Raw genomic sequence first — 16217 nt, forward strand, 5'->3', positions numbered from 1 at the left:
CAAGAGCTGGAACATAAATCTAAATTTTATTCCAAAGCTCATGCTTATTTATCATTCTTCTCTATCTTTGATACTAGTTCTGACACTTTTCTGATTTTATTTTTAACTTTCAAAGTATTTTTAATTAACTTCAATGAGGAGCAGTCTATATTCTATAGATTATATCCATATAAAGTGTATAAGTGGCTGAGTTGTGATTTAAATTATTTTTGACATGACATTTGACATCCAAGCTGTGGCATTTGCTCATTTTATTTAAACTGGTAAAAATTGCTATAACTTAAGTTTCTCCAATTTATAGATCTCTTTAGCCTCTTGATATATCCGTTAACTTTTATGGATGTGAGGTAGATTATGGTAGTTTTTAAGGGGAAGTTTAAGGTGAAAGAACTAATCAATATTGAGAGATTACAACAACCTAAGGCTTAATTATTCTAAACTTGCTTTATATTATACTATATAATTGTAATCACAGGGAAGAGATCATGTTAACATTTCCTTATTTTCTTTTTTAAAAAAATATATATTTTTGATTTCAGAGAGGAAGGGAGAGGGAGAGAGAGATAGAAACATCCATGATGAGAGGGAATCATCGATCGGCTGCCTCCTGCACACCCCACACTGGGGATTGAGCCTGCAACCGGGGCATGTGCCCTGACCAGGAATTGAACCATGACCTCCTGGTTCATGGGTTGACACTCAACCACTGAGCCATGCTGGCCAGGCCTTATTTCCTATTTTTTAAGGCCTTCCAATGTCTGCCAATGTTTTAGTGGAAATATTAACTAATATTACCGCATCTCTATAGTCATTAGACTATTTTTTGTTATGTAAATAAGATATTGAGGAAAAGGTGGCATTCTTGCTTTTTAAAAAATTAGTTTGAATAGGTTAAATGCTTTAAAAAGCTTTTATATATTTTCTTAAATTAAATATTTAAAAAATTATGTAATTTTCAGTTGGTCTGCACCTCCCTCCCCACTAAATTCTGGATAAATTAGTGTAATTTAATTGAACCTTATTGACATTATTGAAAAATTCTCAGTTTGGCTGATGGGAAATAGTAATTACACCTCAATGTAAATATATTAGAAGCTTCAGAATTCCAGAAAATATATTGTACATTTTAAGAATAAGTTGAAAAAATTCCTGTGTCTGTGACTTGATCTTTCAATTTGTCATTCTTGATTCATACTCACAAATCTTTTCCTGGCTTGATTATTACACTAAAAACATTTTCTATCCAGCTTCCTACTAATACCTTATCTTTCAATATTTTTATTTAAGCTGGGAAGAAAGGAGAACTGCCTCTGGAAGAATCCAGTATCTAAACCACATAACAAGAACTACGCAATGGGAACGCCCAACACGGTAAGAACATACAAATATCTTCCCATGGTCTATGTTGCTCACCCTCCTGAAGGCGTTCCTTTCTGTTTAGCTATCAGCTTTACCAGATTTCCTATCTTGGTTTATACTGCTCTAGATCAGTAGATCTTATAGCAAGTGCCATTATTATTTTTAAAAGTAATTTTCAATAAGGATTGTTTAGCAGGTTATCCTGTTATTGTAGCTGCAGGGCCTGCGATGATACTCAATAAATATTTATTAAATAAAGTAAATGAATAAATTGAGAAGTCATCTTATTTCTAGGACTCTTAAAATTTTTTGAGCCCATTATTGAATGGCTGTAACAAAGTATGTATACAGGATCTACATTTGCTCAGTCATGTAAGGGGATGAATATATTATAATGCGTCCAGTAAGGTCTGTAATCAGGATAAGAACCAGATGCTCTGAGATTATATGGAGGGGCACCTGGCTTAGAATGGGGGACAAGGGGATGGTGGAACTTGCAGAGGAAAACTCTGAAGGAGCAGAATCTCTGAACTAAATCCTGAAAAATGTTAGGATTTAGCCAGGTAAGGGGAAGGTGATGAAAAGTGTTCAGGGCAGTAGTGCTCACAGCTATCGTTCAGTGCACCAAATGGTTATATGCCAGGCACTGTGCTCAGCGTTTGGGCTGTAACATTGAACACGTTGGAAAGACCTTCATGGAGCTTAATGTGTAAAGACAGGGATGCAAGATATTTTTTGGAAACTCCAAGGGAGTGCTTTATTAAGTAACTGAAAATGAATAGGATAAGTGGCTGAATATTTTTTCATTTTCTTAAAAGTAAGAACAAAGTTCAATAACAACAAAAGAAAGTAAGAACAAAGTTTATTTGCTACCTGTACTCAGTGTTTGTTTTGCCCCCACCCTTTTAATTTTTTTTCCCCCGAGCAGGCCTGGCTGGCACCAGACACAGAACATCAAATGCTTCTCATTAGCTATACGTACTTTTATTTGCTAGGAATTGTTTAACTCATTGGATCACAGTTTTCCCTATTGTGATACTTGGTTAAACACTTAGCTCATGTTGCTATTTTAAAAAATGCTTGATAGCACAAATGAGCAAATTAGCATTTTGTTTTTTGTGTCAGGTGATTGTCCTGGACTTTCAGAGTCTAGCAGAAATTTTTTTTCTGCTGCTAGAATTTATTTCCATGCCCAGCCTTCACTCTGTTTATCAGACTTGCCTTTCTGAAATAAAAGCCTACTTCAGTCTCTTAAAAAAAAAATGCTTGAGAGTTGAACTAAATGACCAAGGTTTTTATTGAAGTCAGATAGCCGTTTTTATTATATCTGAGTGTAAACAAATGTGTACTTATGTCAGTGTTTTAGCGAAATCCGTTTCCTTCTACTTCATACAAACTGATAAAATTGACTTTAATTTCAACATGTATAAAGTTGATTGTGTTGTAAATGTTAGTTTAAAAATTAACTCTTGATTATCCTCTTATTTTGGATGACCTTCAATAGATTGGAAGCTCTTTGAAGAGACAGACTATTTTCTTTCCTTTATTCATTCAGTACTTACTGAGCTGCTCTTACATGTATGCCAAGCTCTATTCTGGGTGTGGGGGTATGTGTAGTGGGGAACAAGCTAGGCACTCTAGTCTCTCAGTAAGTATTCAAGTGCTGGAAGACAGACGAAACAAGGATGCAAATAAGAAAAATATCAGAAATAATTGCTATGCTGATGAAGTAGGGTGATGTACTATCAAATGCTGGTGATTACTTCAGATTCTAATGTCAAGAAGGACCTCTTCAAGGCCACATTTAAGCTAAAGCTACGATTTGAATGAGACACACACACACACACACACACACACACACACACACACACACACGAAAATAAAGGAGCCTGGCCTAGATGGAATAGGGAAAAAAAACACACATTTTAGGTGGAAGGAGGAGCTTACTGTCCAGAACTAAAGGTAGCCGACCTGTGCAGGTTCAGGGAGCAGCGAGAATGTGAATGTAGCAGAAGCAGAGTGGGAGAATGGTGGGAAGTCAGGTCTGAGAGGTGGGCTGTAGCTAAGTCAAGTAGTGCTTGGTGAACTAATACTCATATCTACAGATATATGTGGATTTCCTATAAAATGTAATTAAAATAAATATTAAATGATTTAAAGACATACTAGTAATTGACATTCTGCTGATGACTTGAGTTTCATTGGTGCTTAGAGGTTTCAGGTTTTTATTCAGAGTTTGTGAAATCATATTTGTATTAGTCATTCCATTTTCCTATAAGTGATGGTTACTACAAGTGCATACATTGTTTAGAGAGCTCTACTTTTGATATTTGAATTGAATAACTTTTTTCCCTGTTACTTTTCAATAGACCGGCTTCTGAATATTCTAGTCCTGGCAGACCGCTTAGCTGCTTTGTTGATGAGAACACTCCAATTAGTGGAACAAATGGTGCAACATGTGGACAATCTTCAGATCCCAGACTGGCAGAGAGGAGAGTCAGGTCACAGCGACATAGAAATTACATGAGCAGGACACATTTACATACGCCTCCAGACCTACCAGAAGGCTATGGTATGACAACTAGCAAAGGAAAAATAAAGTGTGGTTTACTAATTTCAGCTTGCTAAGAAATCCAGAAAATCAACTTTTTAAATAAGTTATTAATCTGGGTTTAGGAATTCTACATGAAAATAAATGTAAAACCTCCCAACTTTGAAAAGTCTTTGAGGTGGTAGAAGACTGCCTAACCAACAGTTTGACCTTGGGCTAGTCATTTAACCTCAGCCTTTTTGCTCTTTTATGTTTTTTATTTTTATTTTTTTAAAAGATATTTTTATTGGTTTCAGAGAAGGAGGGAAAGGGAGAGAGAGAGAAACATCAATAACGAGAATCATTGACCGGCTGACTCCTGCATGCCCCCAACTGGGGACTGAGTCCACAACCTGGGCATGTATCCTTGACAGGAATCAAACTCGGGACCCTTCAGTCCGCAGGCCGGCGCTCTATCCACTGAGCAAAACCAGCCAGGGCCTTTTTGCTCTTTTATAATGAAATAGATCACAAAAGTATCATGAGCAACATATGAAATAATTTACTTCTTTGTAAATAGGCACTGTATAAAGGTAAGATGGTATTGTTATTGATAATGGAAATCTGCAGTCAGACCTAAAATGTAATTTTCTAGACATGCATATTTAGAAATAATTTCAAAAGCATATTTCTAACGGTATTTATATATTTGTATTGCCTATAATTTTGAGTATCTGAGTAATTGGGTTATTGTTATAAATGATTTAGTCATTTCTGTTTGTATAAAATTATAATCTTATATAATTTCCTGAATTGTAGAATTTCATGTGAGGATGACATGAATCTTCTGGTTGAATACGAAACTTTCTAAATCACAACTTGTGAACACTCTTGTAGATAGTATGAACTCAACTGTCCTCTCCTTTCTTGCTAAATGCTAATCAGTTACTTACATCCTTGTGCTCTCAACAGCCTGCCCATAAACTGTCCTGGACTGCTGGTGACGCCTAGTGGCCAATATTGGGAATCGCCTGATCCTACTTTTATTTTTAATGTAGGATATTTTTTAAACTTTTCTGCAGACACATGATTTTAACTTTATTTTTTAACGTATTTGAACTCTTTACTTAAATTTTAAAAACCCTGTTTTTCCACTGTGCTATGCTGCACAGGTGAACTTGCAGCACAGCTTGGGCTTGGGAGACAGGCAGGCATGGTTTATATCCTGGCTTGGCCACATATTTGTTGTGTAATAGTGGGCACATTATTTAACCTCTCTGAACCCCAATTTTATCTTCTATAAAAAGAGGAAAATAATAGTACCAACCATGTAGGCTTGTTACAAGAAATAAGTGGTAATTTCATTTGTAGTGCCTGACACAATGTCTGGCATAGAAAGCACTTAGTAAATTGTAGCTGCTATTATTAATGCTCAGACCTCAGAATAAAGTATTTCTTGCCATTTCTTTTTGAGATTATAAGGCAAGCTGTTTGGAGTGGAGGTGGTTATACTTTTATAATATTTGTATGATATGGATTAAAATTTTTAAAAATCCAACCAAAACATAGGAGTAAAGTGGGTACCAAGACTGAAATCTTTGGAGCTGTCTTGTATAACCAATTTTAAATATTTTATGTTTATAATTTTAAAAAGTTTAAAGTTTAAATTCATTGACTTAATTATAAGTTTATAAACAAATTTATACTAATAAATATTAGCAATAGTTGTCATTTAATATGTTGGAATTTTTCATTAGATTTTGTTTAAAAAAATGGATAAGTAAAGACCAAAACCACCAGTGAAGGAACCTTTCATAGACCCCCTCTCTGCCCTGGCTTCCTCACTCCCCAATATGCACACTGCTGTTTAGTCCTCATCTTTGCCTATTTTTGACTATAGAGTGAGAGTCTCCCCTGTATTCCATCCTTTTTGCTTCTCTTTAAGTCCAAATGTAGTCGAGAATACACCTCTCTAAAGAAAAGAATTAGGCATAAGAAAAAAAACACATTACTGTCCTGCAAACCCTTTGAAAGTTTCTGAAAGTTCCTCAGAATGTTCCCAAAGCTGGCTAGCCTCTTTCTCTGAGCCTTCTCTTGTTCCCTCACGCTCCACATTCAAGACAAATAAAGGATCATTTCTTCACGTTTGTCTTGTTGAATTATTGGTACTGTCACAATCCTGTTTTCTATTTTGCATTGCACCATGGTTAGTATTTGAGCCATGTTATAAGTATAGTTGGCTTTAAATAGCTGGCCTGTGACCCCTCATCACTACTTACAAGATTGTTTTTAGGAGAAAATGTATTCTCCAGGAGTTCAGAACAAATGATTTGTGAAACAAAATTGTTGTAATGATACAGATTGGTCATTTGGATAACTTACTTATTAATATAATATTCTCATGTCTATAGCTGTCTTTGATTTGGACATTCTGAATATGTCTTTATTATTAGTGTTTCTTAATTTTACAGAACAGAGGACAACACAACAAGGTCAGGTGTATTTCTTACATACTCAAACTGGCGTGAGCACGTGGCATGATCCAAGAGTGCCTAGGTAAGAACACATTCTAAATGTTCCTCATACCATTGAATCTCCATTTTACTTAGGATTTCTTTGATTATTTAATCTTTAATGTCTTAAAATAGCTATGTAAAAGATTGGCTCTTTCTAATACTCATTTTAGTTTGACGTTTGTAGAAAGTCTTACCTACCTCTCTGCGATCCTACCCCAGTGCCCTACCCCCTAACCAGTCCTTCTCCACTCTTCCCTTTTAAAAAGTCTGGGCAAAATGCCTGGCCAGTGTGGCTTAGTAGTTGAGCTTCTACCTGTGAACGAGATCAGTGTACAATTCCTGGGCAGGGCACATGCCCCAGTTGCAGGCTAAATCCCTAGTAGGAGGCAGCCGATCAATGATTCTCTCTCATCATTGATGTTTCTCTTTCTCTCTCTCTTCCTTCCTCTCTGAAATCAATAAAAATACATTGAAATTTTTTTTTTTTTTTTGAAATTTCTTTTTTTTTAAAATATATTTTATTGATTTTTTACAGAGAGGAAGGGAGAGAGATAGAGAGTTAGAAACATCGATGAGAGAGAAACATCGATCAGCCGCCTCCTGCACATCTCCTACTGGGGATGTGCCCGCAACCCAGGTACATGCCCTTGACCGGAATCGAACCCGGGACCTTTCAGTCCGCAGGCCGACGCTCTATCCACTGAGCCAAACCGGTTTCGGCTTGAAATTTTTTTTAAATAATAAAAAGTCTGGGCAAAAACATGAGTCTTTTAGGAGTTTGAAAACTGACCTGGGGAAAAAACATACAAAATCTTACAAAAAACATACCCATTTTTTAAAGGGTAGTAAATTGACATTTTTATTTCTGGTTAGGCTTTTTTACAAAAGGTTTATTTATTTTAACCTTATATGAGTGTATCCAGTGTTCTTTTATGTGTTCCTTAATAAAGCTTCATTTTAATATAGAAAATAAATAACCTAATTAAATTAAATTTCTATTAAATGCCAAAGCTTATACTCAGAGCTCTATTTGTCAAGATTCATGTCAAAACCAGATGTGACTAGCTGATCTTGGATTGCTTTGATACCATCTCTTTATTTATAACTAAAGCAAAGTAATAAAAATATTTTACTTTCTCATAGAACTTGATTAGTGTCTTTTGAGGTTGGCAATCAAAGAAATGTGCTATCACTAACTTTTGTATCAAGATTGCCATTTCTCTGTCTTGGTAATATAAGTTTTTAGTTTAAAAAAAGTAGTGAGGAGGACATTTTTGTTTTATTAATAAGCTCATTGAAAAAAATCCATGGGTTTAACTTTTAGCAACAAGACTTTTATTATGTAAATTATAAAAAGTGGTATGGATTCTGTTTATCCAATTGAAGGTCAGTGACAAGCTTTTCAATAAAATAATTTAAAATCATTAGAAGGAAATGTATAGAAGAAAGTGATTTTAAAAAACTAAATGATTTACAGTAGTGAGAAAGTAGACCTTAAGTTATCTGTTGAAAGAACAGCATGTAAGCTGGCATCAGAAGATGAAATAGAGAGAGGTCTTGGCAGCACTGTTGGTAATATGTTCTTATTCCTAAGGAAATGTGTCAGTTTTTCATTAACATATACATGATTTCAATAAAGGTTTAAGAATATTTCATGTTGAGTACTGAATAATGGCTTTATGAAATTATGCTCTGCATTATTTTTCTTCTCCTTAATCTCTACGCTCCAAATTGTTATCTTAACAATCATATCTTCATATCATCATATCTATATATATAAAAGGCTAATATGCTAACTGTCCATCTGGGTAATGACATCACATAGCAACACCCGGCTTCCTTTCCCCAGCAACTAGCCTCCTTGGAGTTTCTTCAGCCTAGGAACACGACTTGCTTTATAGCCAGGTGGAAACATTTTACACTTTAACCAAATGTCTGTGAAGCATTTCCCATGCCTCATCTCATTTGATCCTCACAGAAGTCCTGGAGTAGGTAGATAGGAGACTTGGTGGAATCCTATTTTCTTTTCATTAGCCAGAAAACGGAGATTTAGAAAGCTTAGAAACTTGACCTGATTGAAAAGAAGTAAGAAATGGTGGACCTTGAAAATGACTTCAGGTTTTCTCACTGTGCAGAATATAGTCAAACACTGCTTCAGTTAAATATTTTACCCTTTGTTCTCCCTGCATGATCTACAATAATAATCTGCTTCATGTTGATATTTACTGCTGTGTTGCTGACAATTACCTGAAAAAGAAGTTGGGGTGTTTCACTGGGCTGGAAAAAGTTAGCTAAATCAGAAAGCAGGTCTAATTAAGCAAGTTTATTCTATATATATAAAAGGCTAAGTTAACTCTCACATGCATGATACATATAAAGCTCTCACTGGCGCCAATCATGTGTGTGTTTCCATCTGTCATTATTGGTTGACACTTCTATTATAGAGAAAGGGCGAATAGTGATATTAAAATATTTCTTCTAATTAATTTCCTTTCAATGTGCATGAATTCGTGCACCAGGCCATTAGTATCATCATATCTTTTGTTTTTGGAGGATCCTTTAGTAAACATGCCGTTTGCATGGAGGATCTTTTATCAAAGCAGACTATTTAAATATGTAGATCAGAGGTCCTCAAACTTTTTAAACAGGGGGCCAGTTCACTGTCCCTCAGACCGTTGGAGGGCTGGACTATAGTTTAAAAAAAAAACCTGTGAACAAATTCCTATGCACACTGCACATATCTTATTTTGAAGTAAAAAAACAAAACGGGAACAAATACAATATTTGTATTTGCATGTGGCCCGCGGGCCGTAGTTTGAGGACCCATGATGTAGATTCTATTAAAATATTACTATTCAGCCCTAGCTGGTTTGGCTCCGTGGATAGAGTGTCATTTTGTGGACTGAAAGGTCCTGGGTTCGATTCCAGTCAAGGGCACATGCCTGGGTTGCGGGCTCAATCCCCAGTAGGGGGCGTGCAGGAGGCAGCCGATCAATGATTCTCTCATCATTGATGTTTCTATCTCTCTCTCCCCTCTCCTTTCCTCTCTGAAATCAATAAAAGTATATTTTTTAAAAATCACTATTCAAAGATATTTATAAAATAGTGTAACTCAGATACTTCTTTTAAAGATATCCAGTAAACTTAGATTTATCTGAGAATTCCCATTTCATCAAGTTTTGCATATCTCTTTAAAACAGTGATTAATGCCATTGCATCCTGACTGTGTAGTCTTGAAATACAGCTCTGTATTACTTTTTATGGCTGTGAAACATTTTTCTTCAATCATTTTCCAAGTGGAAATAAAGATTGTTCCCGGTTTTCTGCTCTTTTAATCAATTCTTTAGAGCTCTCCATGTATGACTGTAGATTTATAAAGTTCTAAATAAAAGTAAATAAAATTCTGCATTATATCAAGATTATTCTTTGATTTCAGTATTTGCTTTTCATTTCTAAAAGCTCCACTTAAAAATCCAGCTGTTCATTTTTAATAATCTCTCATTGATAGTTTGCCTTTGTAATTGTTCCCTTATTTTATTATTTTTTTCTCTTATTTTTTTAATGTCGCATGTCGTAGCTGTTCTCTGATCTCTGACAGTACTTGGGGATCTGATTCTGTGGTTTATTGTTTCCACTGACTCTCAGTCAGCATGACTTTCTTTTCTGAAGTGTTTGGTGATCTGTGTGAATTTATTTGATCTTAATTGGTTTGAGTTCTGTGGACCTAAGTTGGAATTTAGGAAGTTTTCCTGGGATTCCTTCGTTTTCTTTTTTAGTTTTCAGCTCAGGGAGGAAGTGTCAGATTCGCTTTTCCAACCTTGCTGCTGGCCTGAGGCTGTTTTCCAATTAACAGCTACCCACCAGCAGTCCTACCCCTCCTACCCCTGTGCCTTCCTGCCACTCAGGTACCAGCTTCATTTCAATCCACTTTATTTTTTAATCCTCACCCAAGGATATTTTTTCCCATTGATTTTTAGAGAGAGTGGAAGAGATATGGGGAGGGAGAGAGAGAGAGAGAGAAAGAGAAAGAAAAAGAAAAAAAAAAAGAAACATCCATGTGAGAGAGAAACACAGATTGGTTGCCTCCTGCATGTGCCCTGACTAGGGCTGGGGATTGAGCCTGCAACCCAGGTACGTGCCCTTCACTGGGAATCGAACTCTTGACCCTCTGGTGCTTGGGATGACGCTCTAACCACTGAGCCGTGTCAGCTAGGGCAAGCTCAATCCACTTTTTCTTTTAAATTTGAGAAGGATTTTTAGAACTTTCCCCCTTGTCTCTTTTGAGACTAGCAGTGTCTCAAATAGTGTGTTCTTGTCAAGCTATAGTTCTGTAGCAGGAGTCTCTTGAAGCACCCATAAGCAGAAGTCAGAATTATGGTTTCAACAAATCTATGGGTGCTTATATGTGCCCATAGCTGTTTCATTATGACCAGGCAAAATTTTTTTCTAGTTCAACTTTTAAAACATGATTTTGAAGATATTTGTCATTATAATTATCTGTTATAGTTTAAGTTTACATTAGACATGCTGCTCTTATTTCATTCTTAAAGTCTTGTAAATCTTTGTATATAATAATATTTAAGAATGTGTGATACATAACAATGGTCTTTGGTCCATTAAAAGTCTTTCTGCTTTTTTTTTTATTGTAGCAGCAAGCCTTAGACTATTCTTCCTTATGTATCTTAAACAGGTTCTTCATTCACTAGCTTCCAAATTCAAAATGCAGACGTTAATTCTTTAAAATATATACTGTGATTATTTTAAGGATCCAAATTTTAATATAATTTATAGTTTTGTTTTGTTGGAGAGCTTAAAATTAAAAATGGAATGAACATTGATTTACCCACATTTTACAGTGTAGTAATGAAAGAAAAATTGAAGGGAAATTTTAGAAAACATCTCATTCCTTATACCACTGACATTTGTAAAACAATATTTTGTCAGATAAGGATTGAAGTACAGTTTATGTTGGCAAGTATTGTGATTGCTTTTATATTAATTTAAAATCTGTGTCACATTAAAGCCCAGGAACAAACTTTTTTAAAAATGTAGGCTATGTGATAAGTTTCTGGGCCATTTATGGATTGAGTTTTGAGTATGCAAGTTTGTTAAACCATTGGGAATTAAAGATTCCAGCTGAACATCTCAAGTTTCTGAAACAATACATTTTCTCAGACTTCATGAAATTGTTCTGTGTCATTTACACTTGCTTGGCTCAGCAGGCCCAGCAATGAGGTATTTTTTATTTTTTATTTGTTTTTGCAGGGATCTTAGCAACATCAATTGTGAAGAGCTTGGTCCATTGCCTCCTGGATGGGAGATCCGTAATACGGCAACAGGCAGAGTTTATTTTGTTGACCATAACAACAGAACAACACAGTTCACAGATCCTCGGCTCTCTGCTAATTTGCATTTAGTTTTAAAGTAAGTTTTTGAAACAATATGTGTGAAAATGCGAGTCTGAACAAGAGAAGACTGATGATGCTTTTTGTAATAAGTGGGATAGACTGCTGTCTTCAATTATTACTTTCATGGAACAGAATGTTATATAAGAGTATGACAAGTTTTACTTTGATATATGAGTATTTTAATCCTGCTGTGCTAAAGCAGCAACATGCACCGTGGCACACCTGAAGAGACAGGCTGCTTTATGGGGTAGATGGATAGAACTCCATACATTCATACGGATTCTCAGAAATAAACTTTGGAGCTAGTTTATCGTTGTCAAAAATGACAAGCCAAGAACACAGTAAGGTGTGGAAATGATATAGTAGATTTATTTTATGGTTGGTGGCTATTTTAAATGTGTAATTATAATCTTTTTCGTTTAATAGTATTTTTGTTTACTTCTAGTCGGCAGAATCAGTTGAAAGATCAACAGCAACAGCAGGTGGTATCCTTATGCCCTGACGACACTGAGTGTCTGACGGTCCCACGCTACAAGCGAGACCTGGTCCAGAAACTAAAAATTTTGCGGCAAGAACTTTCCCAACAACAGCCTCAGGCTGGCCATTGCCGCATTGAGGTTTCCAGGGAAGAGATTTTTGAGGTAAACTTTCAAGTCTTATTGAAAAATAACATTTTAGTGTTTTGCTCTGTTTTCCAATAAACTTTTTGAGACTCTTTAAATGAGAGAGTTTTCATTAATTTCTTTTTCAATTGTGGGGATTAACGGCAATAACATGGGAGAGATTTAATGTAGAGGGTACACATTTAAATAGGATGAAGAGTGTTTGGTGTTCCAGTTGGTTCAGCTTGGCCTCTGCATTGCCAGTGTTTGTTAATAATGAGTTTTGAAAGACCGTAAGTATCATCCACCTCTTACTTTCTAATGCTTCCAAAAGGTAAGGGGCTTTTAACTCAGAAAATCATTTTGTTTCATTACTATTGGACCATTTCCTTCGTTTATTGAAAATCCTCCTTCCTACTATACTCTTTACCTTTGGATTTTATACCCCTAACATCACCTTCAGAGTTATTACAGAACTAGTGGCAGAGCTCCCAGGCAGGGACTTCCCACTCTAGAGGATTCCTGGGCAAGAGGTTTGGGGACTTGAGAACCCTTTTCCCAAAAGATGAACTTTTTTTCTTTCAGAACAGTTCTGGCCTTGTCTGTAGTCCATCATTTGTATTTTAAAATAATAACATTGTTGATTTAATGAAGAGAACACTAATGATTACTGATATTCTTTTGGAATTTTCTCTTTCTTACCTTTACTTTCTATTGTTGCCTGTGACCTACCTAGATTTAGGTCAACCAACTTGAAAAATTTTGGTATTTCTATCAAATTCTGTTTTTAATATGAGTGAAATCATTGCTGTAGTTCATAGAACTTAACTACGGAGTTTTACACTTAGTAGGTTTTAATATAATATTTATCACGTGAATTGGTTTCAGTAGCATTAAGCTATATTCATTTTGTTTTTAGAAGTTCCAAGAGGTTTCAAACACTTGGAGTTTAACCATTGATTTGATTGTTGAATTTCACCTTATTTATAAACATGCTTTGTAGGTGGAATGGGAGGGAGAGTTTAAATAACAGGTTAAAAGCACCTAGTAATTATAGTATATATTTTTTTTTAATTTAGGAATCTTATCGACAGGTCATGAAAATGAGACCAAAAGATCTTTGGAAGCGATTGATGATAAAATTTCGTGGAGAAGAAGGTCTTGATTATGGAGGGGTTGCCAGGTAAAGACTTGCTCATCAGGAAATGCCATATGAATCCTTATATATACAAATTTAAGATACTCCCTGTGGTGATATTTATTTTCTAGTATAATATTCCCTAATGTTTACAATAGGAGGATATCCTAAGCAATACATTCATAACGAGGTTAGGGTAGTACTTTCACCAGAAGAGAACACTAATGATTACTTACATTCTTTTGGACTTTCCGTTTGGGACTCCTTCATGGATCATAGAGCCCAATGGAACACCCTCTGAAAACTAGCTGCAGCCATACATGGACTGTTGGTGACCATAGGCCCTGTATTTTCATCTCCCCTTTAGTGTGTGTTATTCCCTCTGCTTTATATTGTCAGGGACAGTCTTCAGGCTTTAATGACATAATCTAAACGGAATACTGCTCCCTTCGCTTTCATTGCCATGCTTCTTAACCTTGTTAAAGGAGTGAGTGTGTGTGTGTGTGTGTGTGTGTCCTCAGTGGTCCTAATGTTATATTCATACATAAAGTATTTTTTTATGTGTGAAAATTCACTTTATATAAATGTAGCAGAAACATTATAGCTCTGTATTGAAACATTCTAAAGGACCATCATGATAATTCCACTTACCCGAATCTAAATCCAGGCTTAATTAAATTGTATTTTCACCAAGTCCCATAATTATTACTTAGCATTACTTGTTTTTACCTGTAGACTTATTTTCATTCTGCAACCTTTTTACCTGCAAATGGAAGTTCCTTTAATTTGGATTTTTAGAATTGATACCTTGTACATCATACTTAGGACTTGATCGTTTCTGTGGAATTCTTATGATTTATTTATAACTTGGTTTTTAATGCTTATTGTGAAAACTTATTAATTACCTGCTGATGGGATCTAAGTGCTATAATTATATGTATAAGCTAAATAAATCGTTTTTTATTTATTTCTTAACCTCACTACTCTCAGGGTTTGGGCAGACTAAAAGGGATGTGGCAGTGAACTGCTTTTTCTGATCTAATTCCATGCTAGAAGCCAAAAGTAGGGTTCTGCTTTCATGTGTGCTCTAAATACTTGGTGAAACAAAACAAAAATTAGGATTTTCTTTAAAAAATACACACACAAGACACGTATAAGGCACGTCTGTGGGTGTTACATGTTGTGAACGTTCTTATATGGAGACCTCCCTTTCATTTTAATCTCGAGTTTTTCAAATATTACCTCAATGGTGGTGATGTGAGCTAGACTTCATCACATTATAGAACTGAAAACATGTTTCTCTAACTTTTTATTAAAAGTATTTCACTGTATTTCCTTAAAGTATATTATTCAATGTGTTTATTCCATAATAACAGAACATATCATTTAAATACCTTTCCTAGCTGAGGAAGGACAGGAATCGGGATGAGAACTACATCTGTGATAGCCTAGTGATTGTATTTCAGTTTCCTCAAAATGAGTGTTATCTTTTATCTTTTGAAAAATATGAAGGATTTAATAAATTTAAGGTGATAGTGCTATTTTAAAAATATTGATTTACACTTGAAACCAAGAAGTGGTAAGGAACACACCAAAAAATACAGGTTAGGACAAGCATGTATTTTTTGGTATGTTCTATACCACGTCTTGGTTTTAGGTGAACACTTACACTTTTATCACGCCACATTTCAAGGTTTACACAAAAAAGATGATGGAATGGATAATGGAATTTCCTTTTAAAACAATACCAACAGCAAGCACACCCTAGTCCAGTGGTTGGCAAACTCATTAGTCAACAGAGCCAAATATCAACAGTACAAGGATTGAAATTTCTTTTGAGAGCCAAATTTTTTAAACTTAAACTATATAGGTAGGTACATTGTTATTAACTTAATTAGGGTACTCCTATGCTGGCCTTTGCTAAAAACGTCCTCAATCTGATTGAGGTATGTTCGCTGAGGTCGACCCCTTCCAACTCTCCCATCCACACTCGTCTTGTATACTTGTTTCTTCTATCTCCTTTCGTTCATCCTCTCTATATGTCCAAACCATCTCAACATACCTTTCTCAATCCTCGACACTACATCTTCTTTCACTCCACAACGTTCCCTGTACGTGTGCGCCCGCACGTGGTATTTTGTGGAAGAGCCACACTCAAGGGGCCAAAGAGCCACATATGGCTCGCGAGCGCGGTTTGCCGACCACTGCCCTAACCGAAAGCGAGAGTGGATTACTGCTGTGTCTATGCTACCGAGTACAAGTCTGCCGTGACAGCAGCGGACAGGAAATGTAGGTCACATGGATATTTTGAACCATACCCTTCCCTTTATTTTATATTTATGATGGATTAAAAATTTATTTAGCAATTAAAAGGAGCAGACTGCTGGAGGCATTATGTAATTAGTAGTTGGTACTTCTGGGTAATACTTTTATACTCTCTGCCGCTATGTCATAAAGTTGCCTGCGTGAGTGAGAAGTGACTGCATAATAATAAAACAAGCGTTTCCATTTGCTTTTTGGGCATGGTATATTTTTCCAGTGTGATCTATAACTAGTTAGTGCTTTATTTTCTTTTATTTAAAAAATTATTTGCTAAAATGATCAATAGCATATTTTAATAAAAATAAATTCTTTAACAAAAAATTCCTTTGTCATGTCTTGTTT

The 16217-nt window shown here is 35.5% G+C and overlaps 1 protein-coding gene across 1 annotated transcript in view; it reads left to right on the plus strand.

Annotated features, from left to right (window-relative positions):
* SMURF2 (SMAD specific E3 ubiquitin protein ligase 2) overlaps positions 1 to 16217 on the plus strand; it is a 73447-nt gene that overhangs the window by 44842 nt on the left and 12388 nt on the right. The window contains exons 9-14 of the mRNA XM_023756982.1: positions 1288 to 1371; positions 3729 to 3931; positions 6361 to 6445; positions 11671 to 11829; positions 12259 to 12454; positions 13495 to 13598. Of these exons, the coding sequence (XP_023612750.1) occupies positions 1288 to 1371; positions 3729 to 3931; positions 6361 to 6445; positions 11671 to 11829; positions 12259 to 12454; positions 13495 to 13598 (831 nt within the window). The remainder of the gene's footprint in view (positions 1 to 1287; positions 1372 to 3728; positions 3932 to 6360; positions 6446 to 11670; positions 11830 to 12258; positions 12455 to 13494; positions 13599 to 16217) is intronic.

Source organism: Myotis lucifugus, unplaced genomic scaffold (assembly GCF_000147115.1).
Source record: "Myotis lucifugus unplaced genomic scaffold, Myoluc2.0 scaffold_100, whole genome shotgun sequence".
NCBI classification, from domain to species: domain Eukaryota; kingdom Metazoa; phylum Chordata; class Mammalia; order Chiroptera; family Vespertilionidae; genus Myotis; species Myotis lucifugus.